The following is a 16,488-nucleotide window of genomic DNA, read 5'->3' as shown; positions in this document are numbered from 1 at the left end:
TTCCCACAAATTCTCAGATTCCTTGAGGAGGCAAAAAGAATTACGATTATTGTACTTAAAAATCATTCACATTAGAAATAAAAAACCCAACAACATACCTCTAATTGAATTTCAGTAGATGCCTTTTTTTCTTCAGTGACAAGTTCATATAGCTGTTTATAGTCAATAAATTTCTGGCTGCAGAGACCATTTCTCATAGGAACCATTAGATTTTCTAGTTACCAAATAAAACATACAAGTCATTTCAAATTCTGCAGAAAGTATGAATTATAAAAAGAAAATAGTATACTTAGAAATTAGAATCAGTATATTTTAAACCTAAAAGATTCTATGACAGTAGGATTGGTAGTTGGTGAATAATAGACCTGTTGCTGGTAGAAATGATAGAAAAAACTTTATCTATTTGCTTATTTATGAATAATTCACTGGAAACAGTTATAGTTGCAATTCCAAAAGTGAACTGAAAGAAAATTCAGTTTATATTAGGTTTTCTGGAGTTTTAGTTAATTCAAATACAGAATTATATACATTTTAATGTATGCATTCCTAATTCRCAAATCAGAAGACTGTTCCAACATTTATTATAATCTACAGAGTATTAGGAATCTTTTTTTTTCCCTTAAAAGTTATAAAAATTACTGTTCACATATAAACATAATGAGTTGCAGTTGAAAACAAAGTTATTGTAGTTACATTTGTGATCAAATCCCCAACCATAAGAACAGCATAACTTTAGCATAACTTTTCTATTGAACTTCTGTAAGCTCTGCGGAAAATGATGCATTTCCTTAAAACAAGAAAAGCACTAAACTTCAAGGAAAACATCATAGTTTGTTGCATACAGTGTGGGTTATAATGATCACTTTCTGGACTCCTAGCATCAGTATTTGAAAGATTATGACAGCGTTGAAAGACTGTTTTCCAAAACTACCCCAAAGACTGTTTTTGCCTTACTGAAAAAACCATTTGAGTTTGGTAAAGATTTAACTATGCTAGTCTTTAACCATGAAGTATCCCTTGTATCTTTAAAAAGTATCATCAGGGAACTGCCATATTTCCTAAACAACAGTTTCCCCAAATTTACTGTGGAGTCCTACTTTGAGTTTACGTGTCTTTATTTCTTTTCTCTCTTGTTTACCAATAACAAGTTCCACCATTTCACAGTTACTTTAATCCAAGRCTTTAGTCCACAATCCACCTTACGTATACACTTAAAACTGTGTGGGCTAGGACTGAGAACACCAGTAGCCATATCAGAACAAATCAAGAAAACCAAGGCTGCCAATTCTTTCTGAACAAGATTTGCCAACAGAAAGAGAGAAACATGCTTAAGGAAATCTCAGATATATAGCTTTATAATATTAATCAACAGATTTACCTGACTTACTGACCTACAATAGACTCCCATTAAAACAGCACTGTGTTTGTCTTCCCCTGTAATCATATTTCAGTTTTCATGGRTATTCCCTTTGTAGTTTCTGCTCTCTGAACTCAAGAGTGTATGTCTCATATACAGAGGAAGTCTTCATTTTTTTCCTGCATGTCAATCCTAAATAACGTGTTCTTTCACATTAATCTTCTCATCATTGAATTATCCCATCAAAACAGTGTTATGTCAGTGAGGTGATAGTTTTCATCTCATATTAAAAATTCTTTTTTATTTTCTACATACCTTACTTGAAAAGTGTTCAGTAGACTGACCTGCAGATTTCCTCCCTTTTATCCCTCCTATAGCCTAGTATAAATAGCCTCCTCTCTTCTGGTTTTTAGACCTTAGGTAATTTTGTTCATATGTGGGCTTTTTGTACTTATCAATCTAAATTTAAGTCCTCACATCTAAGTTAACAAGATATGTGAATATGGCTTTTCCCTTCTTTCCAAAGTGGATTACAGCATTGACTGGCAACCTATGGAACAACATTCCCTGTTCTAAGCAGCAAAAGTTTGGTAGCCAAACCCTTTGAATAACCATTCACTCTGTTATTCCACCTAGCCTATTAGTCCTTTATGAAGGACTAATAYGTATGTGTGTAAATGAATATACACACAAATATATACACAAGTAAAAAAATATAAGATATTATAGACAGACAACATAGAATTTTGAAAGACTTTTTCATGATTTTCTACAGCAAACACTTGCTGAAGCCTGAGATACATATATAATGTTGAATGAAAACACTTGAACTTTCCCAGTACTGTAAGGCTGCAGTGCACAAATCATTATTAACTTAATATATAAGCTAAGGAGTTTAAGGGGATAATGAATGCCTGTGGAACCAGGCTTTTTCTTTCCAATCTTTTTAGGTATATTTAATAGCAGAACTTGCCATTAGATACTAGTTGAAACTTTTTTTTCATTCACTATTAAAAACAGGATGTCTGGGAGTGATTTCTGATAAATGGTTTTGCAGAGAGGTCCATATAAAACGCTAAGGTGAATCCTAAAAAATCCTCTTCTAAGAATTCTCATTTGCTGTATGCCTGCAGAAAGCTTGACAAAATGGCTCTGGATGATGCCTCATAATGAAAAGATTTTTTCATGTCAAGAGTTGRAATGCTATAGTAGCCTCTATACGTAAGCATTAATTGCACAGAGTATTTTATAGTTTTATTCTAAGTTGTAATGAAACAATTAAATCTGACCATAATAGCATACATACCTACTTCATTAATCCTATGAGTTATAAAGAAGGTTCCCTGGTACGATTCACTCATTTTTTTTTAAATACCTGAGGAGAAATAAACAGATCTTTTAAGAACACCAACAGTGTGTTTGTAGTCTAAAAATACATATACAATAACTATGTATTATTTTTCAAGGAGACAGGACACATTATCTCTCAGAAAATTTCTCATAATTAGACAGAAATTGAACAAGTTCATTTTTTAAGAAAAGTTTTATATGTTATTTTTTGTACCAACATTACATTACCCTCTTACATTATTTAGCAGTTAAGAAAATAAAATAAAATATTTTTTCTTTCATGAATCTGTAATGCTGTCACATAGGAGATTATCTGTTCTTTGCTTTGTACTTTTCAGAATTTAACTAATACATTGGCCCAAATGTAAGGTTAAGAGGGGGGTTTTGTTTGTTTGTTTGTTTGTTTGTTTTTGTTTTTAAAGAAATCAAGCCTGAAAAGCTCCCTCTTTTCTTATGTTTACAGCCTGAGGTTCAGGCATAGATCACTGTGCTCTCACTTTAAGAGTCTCTGCATAAACCCAAGTCAGTTGTTTCAGCAACAGTGGCTTGGTTCCTGGTGAGCAACGAAGGCAGGCAGAATGCATCATGGCTACTATTCAAAATATTTGGAGGTAAATTTGATACTTAACATGTAAWAAGAACTATAACATAATTAAAAATCTCTAATATCTTAAAAATTTGCTTYGACCTTTATTAACCATGCACAGGCACTATTGACAGGACTTGTACATAAAGCAAAGCAATAGCTGGAAACAAGTGTGTAGCTTTGTTTTAGCTGAATTGAAATTATAGCTGAGTAATGCCAGAATAGGYAAGCTGTGTTCATTCAGTCTCCCCACAACCCCTCTCCCTCAACCCTAGCTTTACCTTTCCTGAATTTCCTAGCCACACAGTGCCATCCACTATRGCTCAGCTTTGGCATTTGTCCAATTCCACAGCAAGTAGCAACATAGTAAATAGTAGGCCATAGAAATCTGATAATTTGTGTTTTGTGGAGTTCCTTGTCTGCTGTTCTTGCCAGCTTATCCATAAAATTCCAAAGATAGCCCAACATGTCAAGAAGAAAAGGAAAGAGCAGCCAACGTAAGGGAAAGGGAACAATATGTGAGACTCAACCAAGATACCTGGTATCAAACACCACCACTTAAATACATCTGATATTTAAAGCTATCCTTCATGACAGAAAACAGAATTGCAAAACCATCAAAAACAGCTAGAATGTAAAAAATTGACCTAGACAGCAGCAGTTCTATGAATAAGTTTCCATTATCATTGTGAACAAATGCCAGATATAGCTGAAATACAAATTACAACCGTAACAGCATGCACACATGCATACACAGACACTATTGTGCATGTGGTTCGGTGTTTTATATTCATTCTGTGCAAGTTTCGTTAACTGTGTAAGTTACAAGGCAAAGAAGATTAATGACCACCAGGTTTTGTACGTTGTATATCCCACAGCCACACCAAGCATCATTGATCAAGTGACAGTTGTAGGGGGCAGGCTTAGCTCAGTTGGTTAGAGCGTGGTGGTGCTGCTAATGCCAAAGTTGCGGGTTCAATCCCTGTATGGGCTACACTGAGGGTTGGACTAGATGATCTCCAGAGGTCCCTTCCAACCTTACCAAGTCTATGATTCTTGTTGATACATACTCTTCATAGTATTTAACAACACTACAAAACTGTCCCTTGCACCAAACCAARATTAGTGAATGCTCAATGCCATCTAAGTGCTTACTTCATAAACAATAAAGGAATCTTGGAAAAGACGGAAACCTGAAAGATTTGTTGTGAAGATTATCGACAATGTTAATTGGTGAAAAGCTATACTGAAGGTTATCATCTTATCTTGGAGACTGAAATTAAAGGTACATAAAAGCAAGAAAATACAACAATACATGAGAAAGTTCATTTCCCCTCTTGAAAGGTGAATATGTATTCTGCACTCTTAAAGCTGCCTGTAAATAAATTCACACTTTATTCTCTCTTCAAAAATTAAAAAAGAAAAAGTTAGCACATTCATTTTGTTGATCTCATTTTTTTCTAGTTAAAGCAATGATTTGGTTTTAAGCTGTAACAATAAAACATGACCAAATTCATCCAGACAAATGAGGTAATTTTTCCACATCTGCAGCAACTTTGGCCTATTTGTCATGGTAAAGTTTAATCTATACAGAAAATTATTTACACATAATTTTCTACTTACACTTCATTAGCATTTTTAAAAAATATATATTAGTACAGCGGTACAAAATATGCAATTTACCTCAAAGCATTTTCTGACATCTTTTTACAAGGTTAGTCCTTAAAAAGAGCATTTAAGCCTCCATCATCAATTTTACAGTCCATTTTCATCAATATTACAGTGGAGTTACTTTTTATTGATATGGGCAAACTGCTCTGATGGAGCATTCTTACAGCACATGGTTTTGAAGCAGTAGTTTGGGGAAATCCCAGCTGATTTCAGTCTGCACAGCCAAGTGGAAGAACCATGATTCAGCAAATTCAAAGGGCATAAAAGCCACTTCCATTTTCATTCTTACAAGCACCAGCCATGGAAAATTATATGTAGCAGAAATATTGCTTACTTTATCTTGCATATCTATTTCACAGAAAGTACTGCAAGTAGTGGGGGAATTAGTTTAGTTTTTAACAAAAGCCACTGGATTTTGTATTTCAATATATCTGACACCAACTTTAAGCACTTTGTTCCCTTTGCTGTTGAAACAACTGTTAGAAATCGTGCATGTAAATATAAGATGCATTTTATAACTTCAAAAGAATAATTTCCATTATGTTAAAGCTCTAATTAAGTTCTGAGATTTGTTAGTGTTTCTCCTAGTTGCAGAATCAGTATTAAAATCAATTGGAAACCAATTACAGTGAGATATAAGACAAATTTAATTAAAAGCTGTAGATTAACTCTGGGAGTGCTTGCTCAGCCTGCACACTGTAAGCCTCCTATTAGCCTCAGGTAAAATTTTGCATTGAATGAAGACTACAGCTTACAACCCAGATTTCAAATTTCATGATGAAAATGATTAATTTGTAAAGCTTTGCAACTGCCTGAGCTGCTACATAGAGCTAATGAATAAACTATTCCTGATATTTCAATATCTGCCTGATTTTTCCCCATACCTACTTTTTTCTTCTAAAGTATTTAAAGAATGTGTCCCAATTCCAGCAAGACTTCAGTGCCTTAAAAAAAATAAAATAAAAATAAGTCATCTTCATAGATTACAGTGGAATAACTTCAGTTCACATACTTCTTCCTTAAAACAAAATAATTCATACTTCTTGGAATAAGAGTAGTTTGGTTTTGCTTATTTACTTACATATTCACATGATTTTTATCATTTGTGGTAAGTTTGTTTTTGTGAGCACTTTCAGCAAGCAATTTATTAACATCCTTAAAATCCAGTTGAATCAAATAGACTGCCTAGGAATTTGGTCAATCCATTTAATATTGGGGGCCAAAATGATTAAGAAAAGATTCAAAAAGGCTGACATTTTAGCATTTAATGGTTTTAATTACTCTTCAGTATACAGCCACAAGGAAATTTGGGTACCATTCAAAAAAGAGAGAAGAACCTGCCTTCCTTTTAAACATTGTATGCCAATGTTTAGGGATCAATAAGCATGAAGGTGAGAAAGAGCTTTCTGATCTCCTCTCTGAGGGGCTCCCTACACACTCAAATGCAGCGATTCCCACATGCCATATGACTGTCCTATCAGTAGGTATTAAGGTATAATCTCTTTTTAAAGTTTTTGAATAGTGCCTGCTCATCAGATCCAAGAATCCTAAACAAAAATGAGATCCGTGTCATTTGAGCATTTAATCCAAAACACTACCYAATTACTCAAAAAAAGGGAGGGAAGGGGGAAGAACCACTTTGTGGTTGTTGTTGTTGTGGTTTAGCCCCAGGGCAGTTGGTGTTTAAAGCAAAGGAACACCAGAAGCATCCCAGGAGAATGGTATTGTGAGGCACTGACTTTGTCTACAGTACTACACAAAGCTTTGATCCAAAGCATGGGGCATGTAATGCTTTGCTTACTRATGGTAAGTGGTACCTATAAAGCTGCTAATGCTTTGTGTCCCATAACACTGTGTCCTTCCAGCAAAACGCCTGGATGATTGTCTGCCCTAACATTGCTGGAATATGTGGGGCCAGCCATGCCAGCATGACTGTGCTCCCACACTGCAGAATGAATCCAGCTCAAGTCCCAGCTAACAGACAGCACAAGGAAAGGCCATCCTCCTTTCATCCTGTATTCTGCAACATGCTCCAAAGTCTGCAGTTRAGTGCAAGTTTTTGTCCAGGAACTTTAGATGCACAGAAGTTTAAACTCAKATTTGTTCACAAAAGCAAGCAAAGACAGGCTGAAAATAGGACTGGCTCAGATATCTAAGAGCACTGAGTAGATATCAAGCTACATCCTGCTTGAGTAATGTGTGAGTGAAAGGACTGGTCAGGATTTGTGACTAATGGCAAAATCAGATTGATAACTTCCTACAAATGAAGCACCTTCCACCTCCACAATGATAAACAGGATGACATTTTTGCCAAAGATACTATCACCATGGCATCCACAGCCAGAAGACTTAAGTAGCAGGGSAAGGGCAAGGGAGTGGTTGAGCTGGAAAACCAAGAATTAGATGACTCACCAGATTTGGTTATTACTAGATATGGAGGAAAGTTTTAAAAGAAGGAAGAAAAATGTTGCAGTAGGAAGCTCTGCAGCAAGTACTGTGTTGTACTATTGCACAGATGGGTGTAAACTATCTTTTCTAAGCATCAGCAATCCGTATCCATGTTTGGCAGAATGAGCAGACTTTTCTACAACAGTACTCATACTTCTCATCCCTGTTGTGATTTCCAAGCTGATTATTCTCCTGCATCTCCCCCCTCAGTTCAGAATATGAGTTCCAGTTCTGTTGTACCTGGTCAAAATACAACAGTGCGGAATTTAAAACTAAAGAGAGGTCAGGGTAAGGAATTACAGCTGCAAATAAAGACAAAGGGGACACTAGCTAACAGTCTCATTACTGCATCAAATCTTTAGTAGAGTTAAGATTTTGTTAGGTTAAATAAAAAGTCGGAGATACAAAGATATTTCAAAATGCCAAGTGATGTGAAGGCAGGAAGACATATTTACCTTYAGAAAAATAACTGCACAAGGAGCTAACAACCTAGTCTCACCAAAACTAGAAAAAAATTATTTTTCTTCACTATAGACAAGCCAGCCTTCCTCCTGTCTGCTTGTTTTGGTTTATTACTATCCTATCCTACTTCCATAGATACCCTTTAAAAGGGTACTAAATAATGACTCTCTTCCAAATCTATGTTAAGATTAAAGTAACTGACCAATGAAAAATAGGGAATACCTGAAAACTTTAAGTAGGCTGGAACCATTGTATCCACATCGCTCTACACAACACTACAAAAACATTCATCACTGTTCCATGCTTGGCTGTTGTGTTAGCCCCACTTTCGCTCTCAAGCATTACACAGATTGGGATCCATCACCTTAATCTGAGTGCTTGGTCAGAAATAATGAGCTTTTTACAATAGAACATACATTATCTTTTTTGAAAAACAACTAGTCATTAGTAAGATTAGCAGCAGCCTGGCTATCCCTTTGGGTTTGGGGATTTTCCTCATTCAGCTGGTGTCCAATAGTCAATAACTCTCCTTGCTACTAACATGCTTCTGATAAAATGTCAGCATTTTAATAAAACTTCGCATACTTGCATTTTTCCTTTCAAAAGGAACCAGGGAAGTATATCTGAGGGAATAGAACTGATGGAAAACAAACCAACAAAAATTTACTGGACATTTTTCTGTAATTTTAGGGCATTTGTGTGATTAAATAAGAGCTTATTCCCTTCCTGCTTATGTGTTTGTTTTCTGCAGTGATCTCATGCATCTGTATTTGATCTCAACTTTTTAAATGGAAATTATTTTCTGATAGCACAAATTCAACATTATGACTTCTCTAAAACCCTGAAAATTAAGATGTAAAGATGATATTGGAAAGAGCAAGATTTGTTGAAACCCATATTTTATCTTCAGTAGAAAACGTATCAAGCCAAATGATAAAAGCAGCACAAGTTAAATTTACTTCTGCTTTAATACTGATACATCTAAAAGCCTTTCCAATACTTTTAAAGTCTGCGTAAGCCGGAACTCAGACACACTGCTTCAAGGCTTTGTTCTAACCTCAATACAGCCTCCAGGCTAGAAGCCCAGATGCCTGGTAGAAACAAAGGGCACAAAGGATGAAGCAGACATGGAATGGAGGAGGCCTGTAGGACACAGGACACCGTGCCCCTGAAGACTGCTAAGTCAGCCACATCTACAGCCAGCCATGAATACACCTTTATTAAAAGCATAGTGTTACCAATYCTCTGTTTCTGTTCCTGTTCTTCGCTATAATTCAGAACTCTTTTGGGGGTAATGACTAAATACAGCCTGATAAATGTAGGATTATGCCCCCAATTCAACTAACACTTAAATGCACTTATCTTAAGCACTTGCTTGTATGTAGGGTATGATTGAAATTCTTTATATGGGGATATCAAGAATTAAGGCAAGATCCTATTCCTTTTCATCTAAATAGAAATTAAACTCGACAAGTGTTAGTCAGCATTTCTGGAGCACACAAAGGCTGCACAGCCTATCTGCCACACTCTGTTACATGTTGTTGTTTGTGATGACTCATACACAGCTTAAGTCCCAATTCCACAAGCATGAGTAATTTATTCATATGAGTACTCCCAGCGAGTTTAAYCATTAACTTCAAAGGAGCCTAGATTTCACTGCCTCAATTTAACACATCATTTACATGCCTAAATCTCTGCAAATCAGGCTATGAGTTTGTCAATTTTCTCTCAGCTAAATCGGTGTTATCAACAGAAGAGCAAAATTTCTCAGAAGGGAGCAGGAAGGCTTTTAATCATCCGAACATCCTATCTAAAATTTTCTGAGCATGATTTAAATGAGTCAAATTATTAAATATAAAATCAGCAATAAAAAGCCATATCATATCTACACAAAATACAATTTTAACAATGTAGTCAGTGACAGTGTAAGACATACTGGTATTTTGTGCAAATGAAGTTTGCTTAACTTCACAATAGTGAGTGTTACAGTTCTGTTGGTGTCTTAGGTAAATTAGTAGTAGATATATACTCAAATATAAAAACCAAAAATGAAGCACTGACTACATTTAAAATTTCTACTAGAACAACAATGGGAAGTTTGACTACGTATTTGGACAGATGCATCTTCCCCCCCCAAAAAMTGTTTGTCAGGAACAAGTCCCTTGTTCTCAGGGTCCTCTCTTTTGAATGTCTTAACAACATGTAGATGTGTTGTGGAAGTTTCTGTCTAGATTCTGAAGCTTAAAGGAAAAGTTAATTGCTTGACTACTGCGAGTTTCCATTCAAAGGAAAGGAACATTAACACGGGGTTGTTGGAACTCTGTGATCCTGATTATTCTTATGGAAAAGGAACAGAGAATCAGCTGTATGACAGGGAGTAAACAACAAACAAAAACAACTTTATCCCTTAATCACATCCATCCTCTTCTGCTAGTTCAACTATCTGCAAATGACACCCATTTAAAACATTTTAATCTTGAAGTGCTACCAGTAGTCCAACATCCTTTCCCCAGGAAAGAAAATATTCTGTACAATAGTTTTGTCATCCAATGTCAAAACAGTTCCTAGAGAAGTCCCATTGTCTAAGTATCATTTAAATTTTCATTCTTTAAAGAAAGAATTACGTACCTGTTTGAAATAAAGTCAAATATCAAAACTGCACATTTGCAGAAACAGACAAGGTCCTTTTTGTCTATGATAATCTCATTAAATCCTCACCAAAAAAATCTTAATTCAAAGTATTTTGAATTCAAAGAATTCAAAAGTTATATAACATTTAGAACTACCAGCTTCATGTAATACTCTTTTTATATTGGGGGGGGGGAACACTCATCTGGAAATCCACACATTTTAACAGGACTATTATTTTCCTTCTATTTCTTTGAAATATTTTAAGTGGCAAATTCAAGATAAATTTTAAATCCATTTCATGCAGAAAAAAAAATGCAACAATCAAATATAAGAAAGGAAGTCATTTTTTAAAAAAATGACAAGAGAACAAAAAAAAAGGTAGGAATTAAAGTTACCCATGTCTATCAAGCAATATTGACTTGAGTGAGTATTCTGTTCTTTTGGTTTGCTTTTTGTTTTGTCCAGGTTTTTTTGCTTTGCTTTTTGAGAAGAATCCATACAAGCAATGTTCACTGACCAGATCCATGGTCTCTACATTTCCAAGTCAGCCAGCTGCAGACAGTACAGCTGCCAGTTTCAAAGTCTAATGGAAATAGATGGTAAAAGGAGAAAACACTGACAAGTCATGGTTTCAGTAGTTCACTCCTGGCACATTGCTGGGCAATCCTGGACAAAACCCTGCTTTACTGATTCAAAGGCAAAAATCCCAATGTGCTTTTTGATTTGAACATAAGAAGTTTGCAAAACTGARGGTTTTTTAATATATTAAATAAATGCTTCCTCTGACTTCAAATTCATTAATGTATTAAAAAAACTTACAAAATAAACAATACACTTCAATATATTCATTAAAGAYTTTACTATAGGCTATTAACATGTCCTACAGTTCTGCATTATAGCATCCCACAATCTTCTCCTTTATTAAAGGAAATGTAYGATAAATTGACCTTTAATTGCCTGAATCAAAGTGTATTTGCTGATTCACTAGCCTATATGGAAAACATTTTTTTGTAATGCTGCACTGAAAAACTTATCACTCTCCTGTTCTAGCATCCATCAGATAAAATGCTTAAATCTACATTATTCATTTAGGACAAGAGAAGTAAAGACACTGTAATATAAAACTGCCATAGAAAAAAGCATTTCCTGCATTACAAAAAAGTATCTTGGCTTTGCCTTGACACTTTCTAATAGCATAAAACAAAGCCAAAGCAATAGCTTGAGACCCTATCAAGAAATCGGTACAAGTGTAACAAAATATTGCAATTTAACTWTCTCTTAAAGTTCACCAGTTTTGAACCAAGCATTTCAGCCACCCACATAAAACTGATAGTATACTTTTTTTTTCAAGATAGAAAAGATGCAGTTTATATGAACAAGGAAACCAGATAACAATACAGAAAAGTATTAAGGCAAGTAATGTCCCTGCTTAGTTTTTTTTTTTTTTTTTTTTGGTTTAGAGCACTAACCAAATCATGCTACAGGTCCAAAATTTGATCTGCTTTCTAACTGCTAATATGAATCAGAGAAACTCTTTTTGCTTCTACATGACTAAAACATCTAACTTGATGATAAAATAAATAAATAAAGCAATCACATTGGTAGCTCAAGGAAAAAAGACATCTATACATTCTCTGTAACAGGAGGCTCCCTGTACTGTTCAAGGCACAACACTATAGACTAAACTTGTATTAAAACACAGCACAGTTAATTCAGATACTGTCAGATTAGCCATACAATTCATTCCAAAATGCAAAAGAAAAAAATCTGTGTATACAATTTTTAGAGCAAATTGGAGGCTCCAGCAGAGGTTCTCAGAGGGACAGAGACACAAGGCTGCTACTCGAATGGAGGACTACCAGTACCTTTAAGAAAAAGGAAGCCTGGCCACCTGAAGCATCAGATTGTGGTGTGACTTCTGCCACAGGAGTTGGCAAAAAAGGGAGAAGAGGGGCAGGAAATAGCTCAGCTAGTTACGCAACGCCGTCTGGGGACGGACCACTCAGCAAGGTAGTAGTGAACCAATGCCAGCAGAAGGCTTGGCCCTCAGGTGGCTCATTTTGGAAAGTGATGATGAAGCACTCTAGATCAATGATGGCACAGGTGGCTACTAGATGACGACCCTGATGTGGCCTCTCTATGTAGCCTGACCTTATGTTCCTCTGAAGAGGCATTTTACAGTCACGGAGTAACAATACAGGAAACTGATTGCATACCTCTACCTAAGAGAAGTCCCCTTAGGTCTGTGGTATGGAAAGACCTACAGTCACATGCTGTGCCTAATGCTTGATTGCCACCCTCAGTAGCAATATGGTTTTCTTCTTCCCAGGGACAAACTGCCTTCTTTAAAATGGCTTTTCTACCAAGAATACCTGAGTATCAGGATGCCTCCTCTCCTCACAAGCAAGAGTTGCCACTTGTAGGTTTGTTGTAGGCATGTTTCTATCCTTTAATACACAGTGCTTGATCTGTATCTTGCTGAACCAAACAGGCAATGGTCTTGTCATATACAGTAGTTGCAAGTGACTATTAGTGAAGTTGTAATGCCACAGGCAATCTGCTCTTGCAGAGAGTAAAGACAGGCCTCCTTTTTCTGGGAACAGGTTACAACTATGCAACAGGCAAGGATTTAATTGCAATTACTTTTTAATATGAGACAGGAGACACGCATTGTACTACAGATACTTCAAAGACAGATTTCATGTGCAATAATGCAGAGCCAATGGAATAAGCATGTAGTGTTACAAGGAAGGATATACTTAGGAAGAAAGGCCTTAAAGGAGCTGTAGTAGAACAGTGGGTCTTTTAACAGGCATCACAGTTACTAAATCATCAGATGATAAAATAATCAATACCAAGCAGCAGCAGAAGTTCAACAGAAGACAACTAAACAAGTTCAGAATATGTAGAATCCCACAAGCCACTAAAAAAGAAAAATTGTTTACAGATGACTGGGTTTTAAAAAAAATCTGTATAATATATCTAAGCTACTATTAGCAAATCACAGCCCCATTGCCCTTCTGATAAACCAATGTGTTTTCATTTCCAGTGCTGCAAACTGTAGAGTTACGAAGATAGTTCTATTTTCCTTAGCTATCTGAAGCCCAAATTTCTTGAAGCTGGGAAGGAAATGGAAGTTTGTTTTTTTGTTGTTGTTTTTGTTTCACAGAATGAAACAGAATGAACATTTTCATTTTACAGAATGAAGCACCTTTTGCCACATATTCCCAACTTTGTTTTTGCTTTCTATGTAGTATTTTAGATTAAAGCATTTCCCCATACACCATTTTCTTGCTAGTTTTCTTAGTGTTGTTTTTAAGAAAAAGCTGTGTGGAAGAGTTCACTGCCCCCCTGCAGGAGGCCACCTCCCCACAGTTCTGCTGACAGAACAATTCATGTACGCATTCCTTAATCAACTTCAGGCAGAAGTCAGCTAGCTTAGTTTAAACAGATAAATAAATAGATAGATTTAAATAGACAGTATGAGGCTGCAGATCTACTTCATCAGTGCTTCAAGGATATAAAGTTCTGTGTAAATGGGTCCTATTTCCCTYGGCCAAGATGCTTTTTTCTATTATATCCTACCAAAACCCACAGCTTTTTCAGTTGTGGTGAGTCGCATATTCAAGGTCACACAAAAAAGAAATTCTGCAACAGTCCTCTCAGAGTTTAACAGATCACTTCACAAATGCAGCTTAAGGTGAAGCCACACAAACAGGGCTAGTAGCTGTTTTGGGGGAAGAGGAAGCTGAGGAAGCAGGACCTTTTAACTCAGCACTTAACATCAGGCTCCACATCACCTACCTGATTTTTGCCTGCCAGTAACAAGTAACTCCTCCYATTAGCATAGCTTTATTCAGATAAAAACACTTTTCTGCAGTCTAGGAAACAGCAAGCAACAGGGGCAGATAATTCACATAATTTAGAAGTCACTGCAGGTTATTTTGTCAGGACCATTAGTATCATTTTGTACAGCTTTTGCCATTTCTGCTAAGTCAAATGTGTAGAGCTATGTGCAGGGAAGCATTTGGTACATTCCCATTTTAAATTAACGTAGAATCTTATCACACTACAAAACCAAAACATGTTTGTCTAAAACTTCTCATCCACAACCCTTGGAACTGCAGAGTCCTTAAAAGAAAACCATATTATTCTTGCACATGTATTTTCTTTGTTGCCTCTCTATTCATAAAGATCTCATGATTTCACTTCAAAATTCTACATCCCTACTCTGGTAAGAAAGATAATTTGTTAAAATCCAGGCCACAAATGTACCCGAATAAGGAAACACATAACATTTTGTTCAGCTGGAGAATCATAGCAGTCAATAGGAGCAGGACTTCACCTGTGTTTGAGCAGCACCTGCATTCTTCAGAGGGCTTTTGCTTGTTTTTGGTGTTTGTTTTGGGGTCTTTTTGTTGGTTTGGTATGCTTGTTTCATTTTAAATAGGCTGCTAATTTCCACAGAATCTACTTAGAAGCTTAAGACATGAAAAGCCACAGACAGAGCAACTACTAATCACTTTTTTCTTTATAGAACACTCCACTTCTCACATCCCCTCACCAAATTATCCATTTGGCTGCTGCTAAGCATCCTAATTTTGTCAGATGCAGTAATATTCAAGAACAATCCCAACCCTGTATGATGAAGCCCTGTTTTCATAATTTGCTGGTTTCAGCAGCAAAGCTTATTTAAGGTTATCTCATCACCGGTCAATTTTTCATGCCCTCCCACTGCAGTACACTACCTCTCAGCAATAACAACAAAACCATTCATGGTGCCACACTGTAAATGGATCACTATACCAATACAGAATTTAAAAAAAAAACAAAACAAAAACAAAACAAAAAAAACCCCTACTTTTTCTTAAACCTGAATCAACTCATCAAGTGAGTTTATATGGTGGTCCACTAAGCTGTTAGCCCTCAACCTCAGCTTTGCTCAAACAGGTATTCAGGGTAAAGCATTTTACGTTGGCTGCTACCAAAGACAAGGTCCCTCTGTTCTTAGCAACTTACATACATCGCAGTAGAGGCATTAAAAGTAAAAATAGGGCACTGTATGAGAAAACTGATCAAACTTTTTTTTTTTTTTTTTTTTTTTTTTTAAGAGCATGGTTGCCAGCACAAGAAAAGCTAGAGAGATATGACAGGGTAGAATTGTCCCTTTCCTTTGCAGCTGGGCTTGGGCCAGATTAAAGTGGCTGTGTAATCAGACTTCTGGTGATCACTCTGAGCACTTTGCAGGATTTAGATTCAGTTCCTCATACTTGATGCTTCAAAGTCACAGAAGGAAAAAATGATGAAAATGCAAATAACTTGGCAGCATCCAAATGGTTTTCCTTGTATTTAATTTTTTATGGGGAGAGAGAAACACAGAAACCAAATAAAACCTATATCCATGCTAGAACAATAATTYTGTATTCTGCTGTCTGAAACTGTTAGCAATTCTGTAAAAATGCTCCCTGAAACAGCAAAATATCAATCTATTCTACTATATTAGACTTCATAAATACACCTATTAGCTGTAATCTCTCCCCAATTCAACAATAAAAAAAAGAGAACATTTACTGCTTTTTAAACCAATGAAGTTATGGTTAACAAATTACCCAAATCAATTGTATCATGACTGACAGAGTTACTGTGACATCAACATAATGGTTTGAAATAACTTTTGAAATCAAATTGTAGGTTTTAATGAGGAAAAAAACCACACATGTCTAAATAATTACCCTTGTGAATGCTAAACAGCTGCTCATTTGTTTAGCTAGCCTGCCRTGAGTGTCACTCTCCCTCCAATCACATTTTTCTTCAAACCTTTGTAATTTCAGCACCTGTAAGAGATTACAGATAAAACAGATATGAATGCACAGTTGGGGGGAGGGTGTCAAAAGGCAGCACTGATTTTGTGACTGATATTTATCTTCATAATCCTATGTTTCCTAGGAATGAGCCTTCTGCATCTGCAGTTCCTGCTTCCTTA

General features: G+C 36.0%; 1 protein-coding gene across 3 annotated transcripts in view; it reads right to left on the bottom strand.

Annotated features, from left to right (window-relative positions):
- Positions 1-16,264, bottom strand: part of CCDC148 (coiled-coil domain containing 148) — an 85,853-nt gene extending 69,589 nt beyond the window's left edge. For 2 of the 3 annotated variants that reach the window (XM_085304321.1, XM_085304323.1), the window contains exons 1-3: positions 16,238-16,264; positions 2,664-2,732; positions 99-214 (exon numbers count right to left, since the gene is read on the bottom strand). In XM_085304321.1, the coding sequence (XP_085160447.1) occupies positions 99-214; positions 2,664-2,718 (171 nt within the window). In that variant the 5' untranslated portion in view covers positions 2,719-2,732; positions 16,238-16,264. Of the gene's footprint in view, positions 1-98; positions 215-2,663; positions 2,733-3,574; positions 3,591-16,237 lie in introns of those variants that run through there. The other variant, XM_085304322.1, reaches the window with a different exon arrangement.
- Positions 16,265-16,488: the final 224 nt, after the last annotated feature.

Source organism: Rhea americana, unplaced genomic scaffold, assembly GCF_003343005.1.
Source record: "Rhea americana isolate MKP2758 unplaced genomic scaffold, rheAme1 scaffold_206, whole genome shotgun sequence".
Taxonomy (NCBI): domain Eukaryota; kingdom Metazoa; phylum Chordata; class Aves; order Rheiformes; family Rheidae; genus Rhea; species Rhea americana.
The sequence above is the reverse complement of the archived record's forward strand: the minus strand, read 5'-3'. Positions and strand labels throughout refer to the sequence as shown.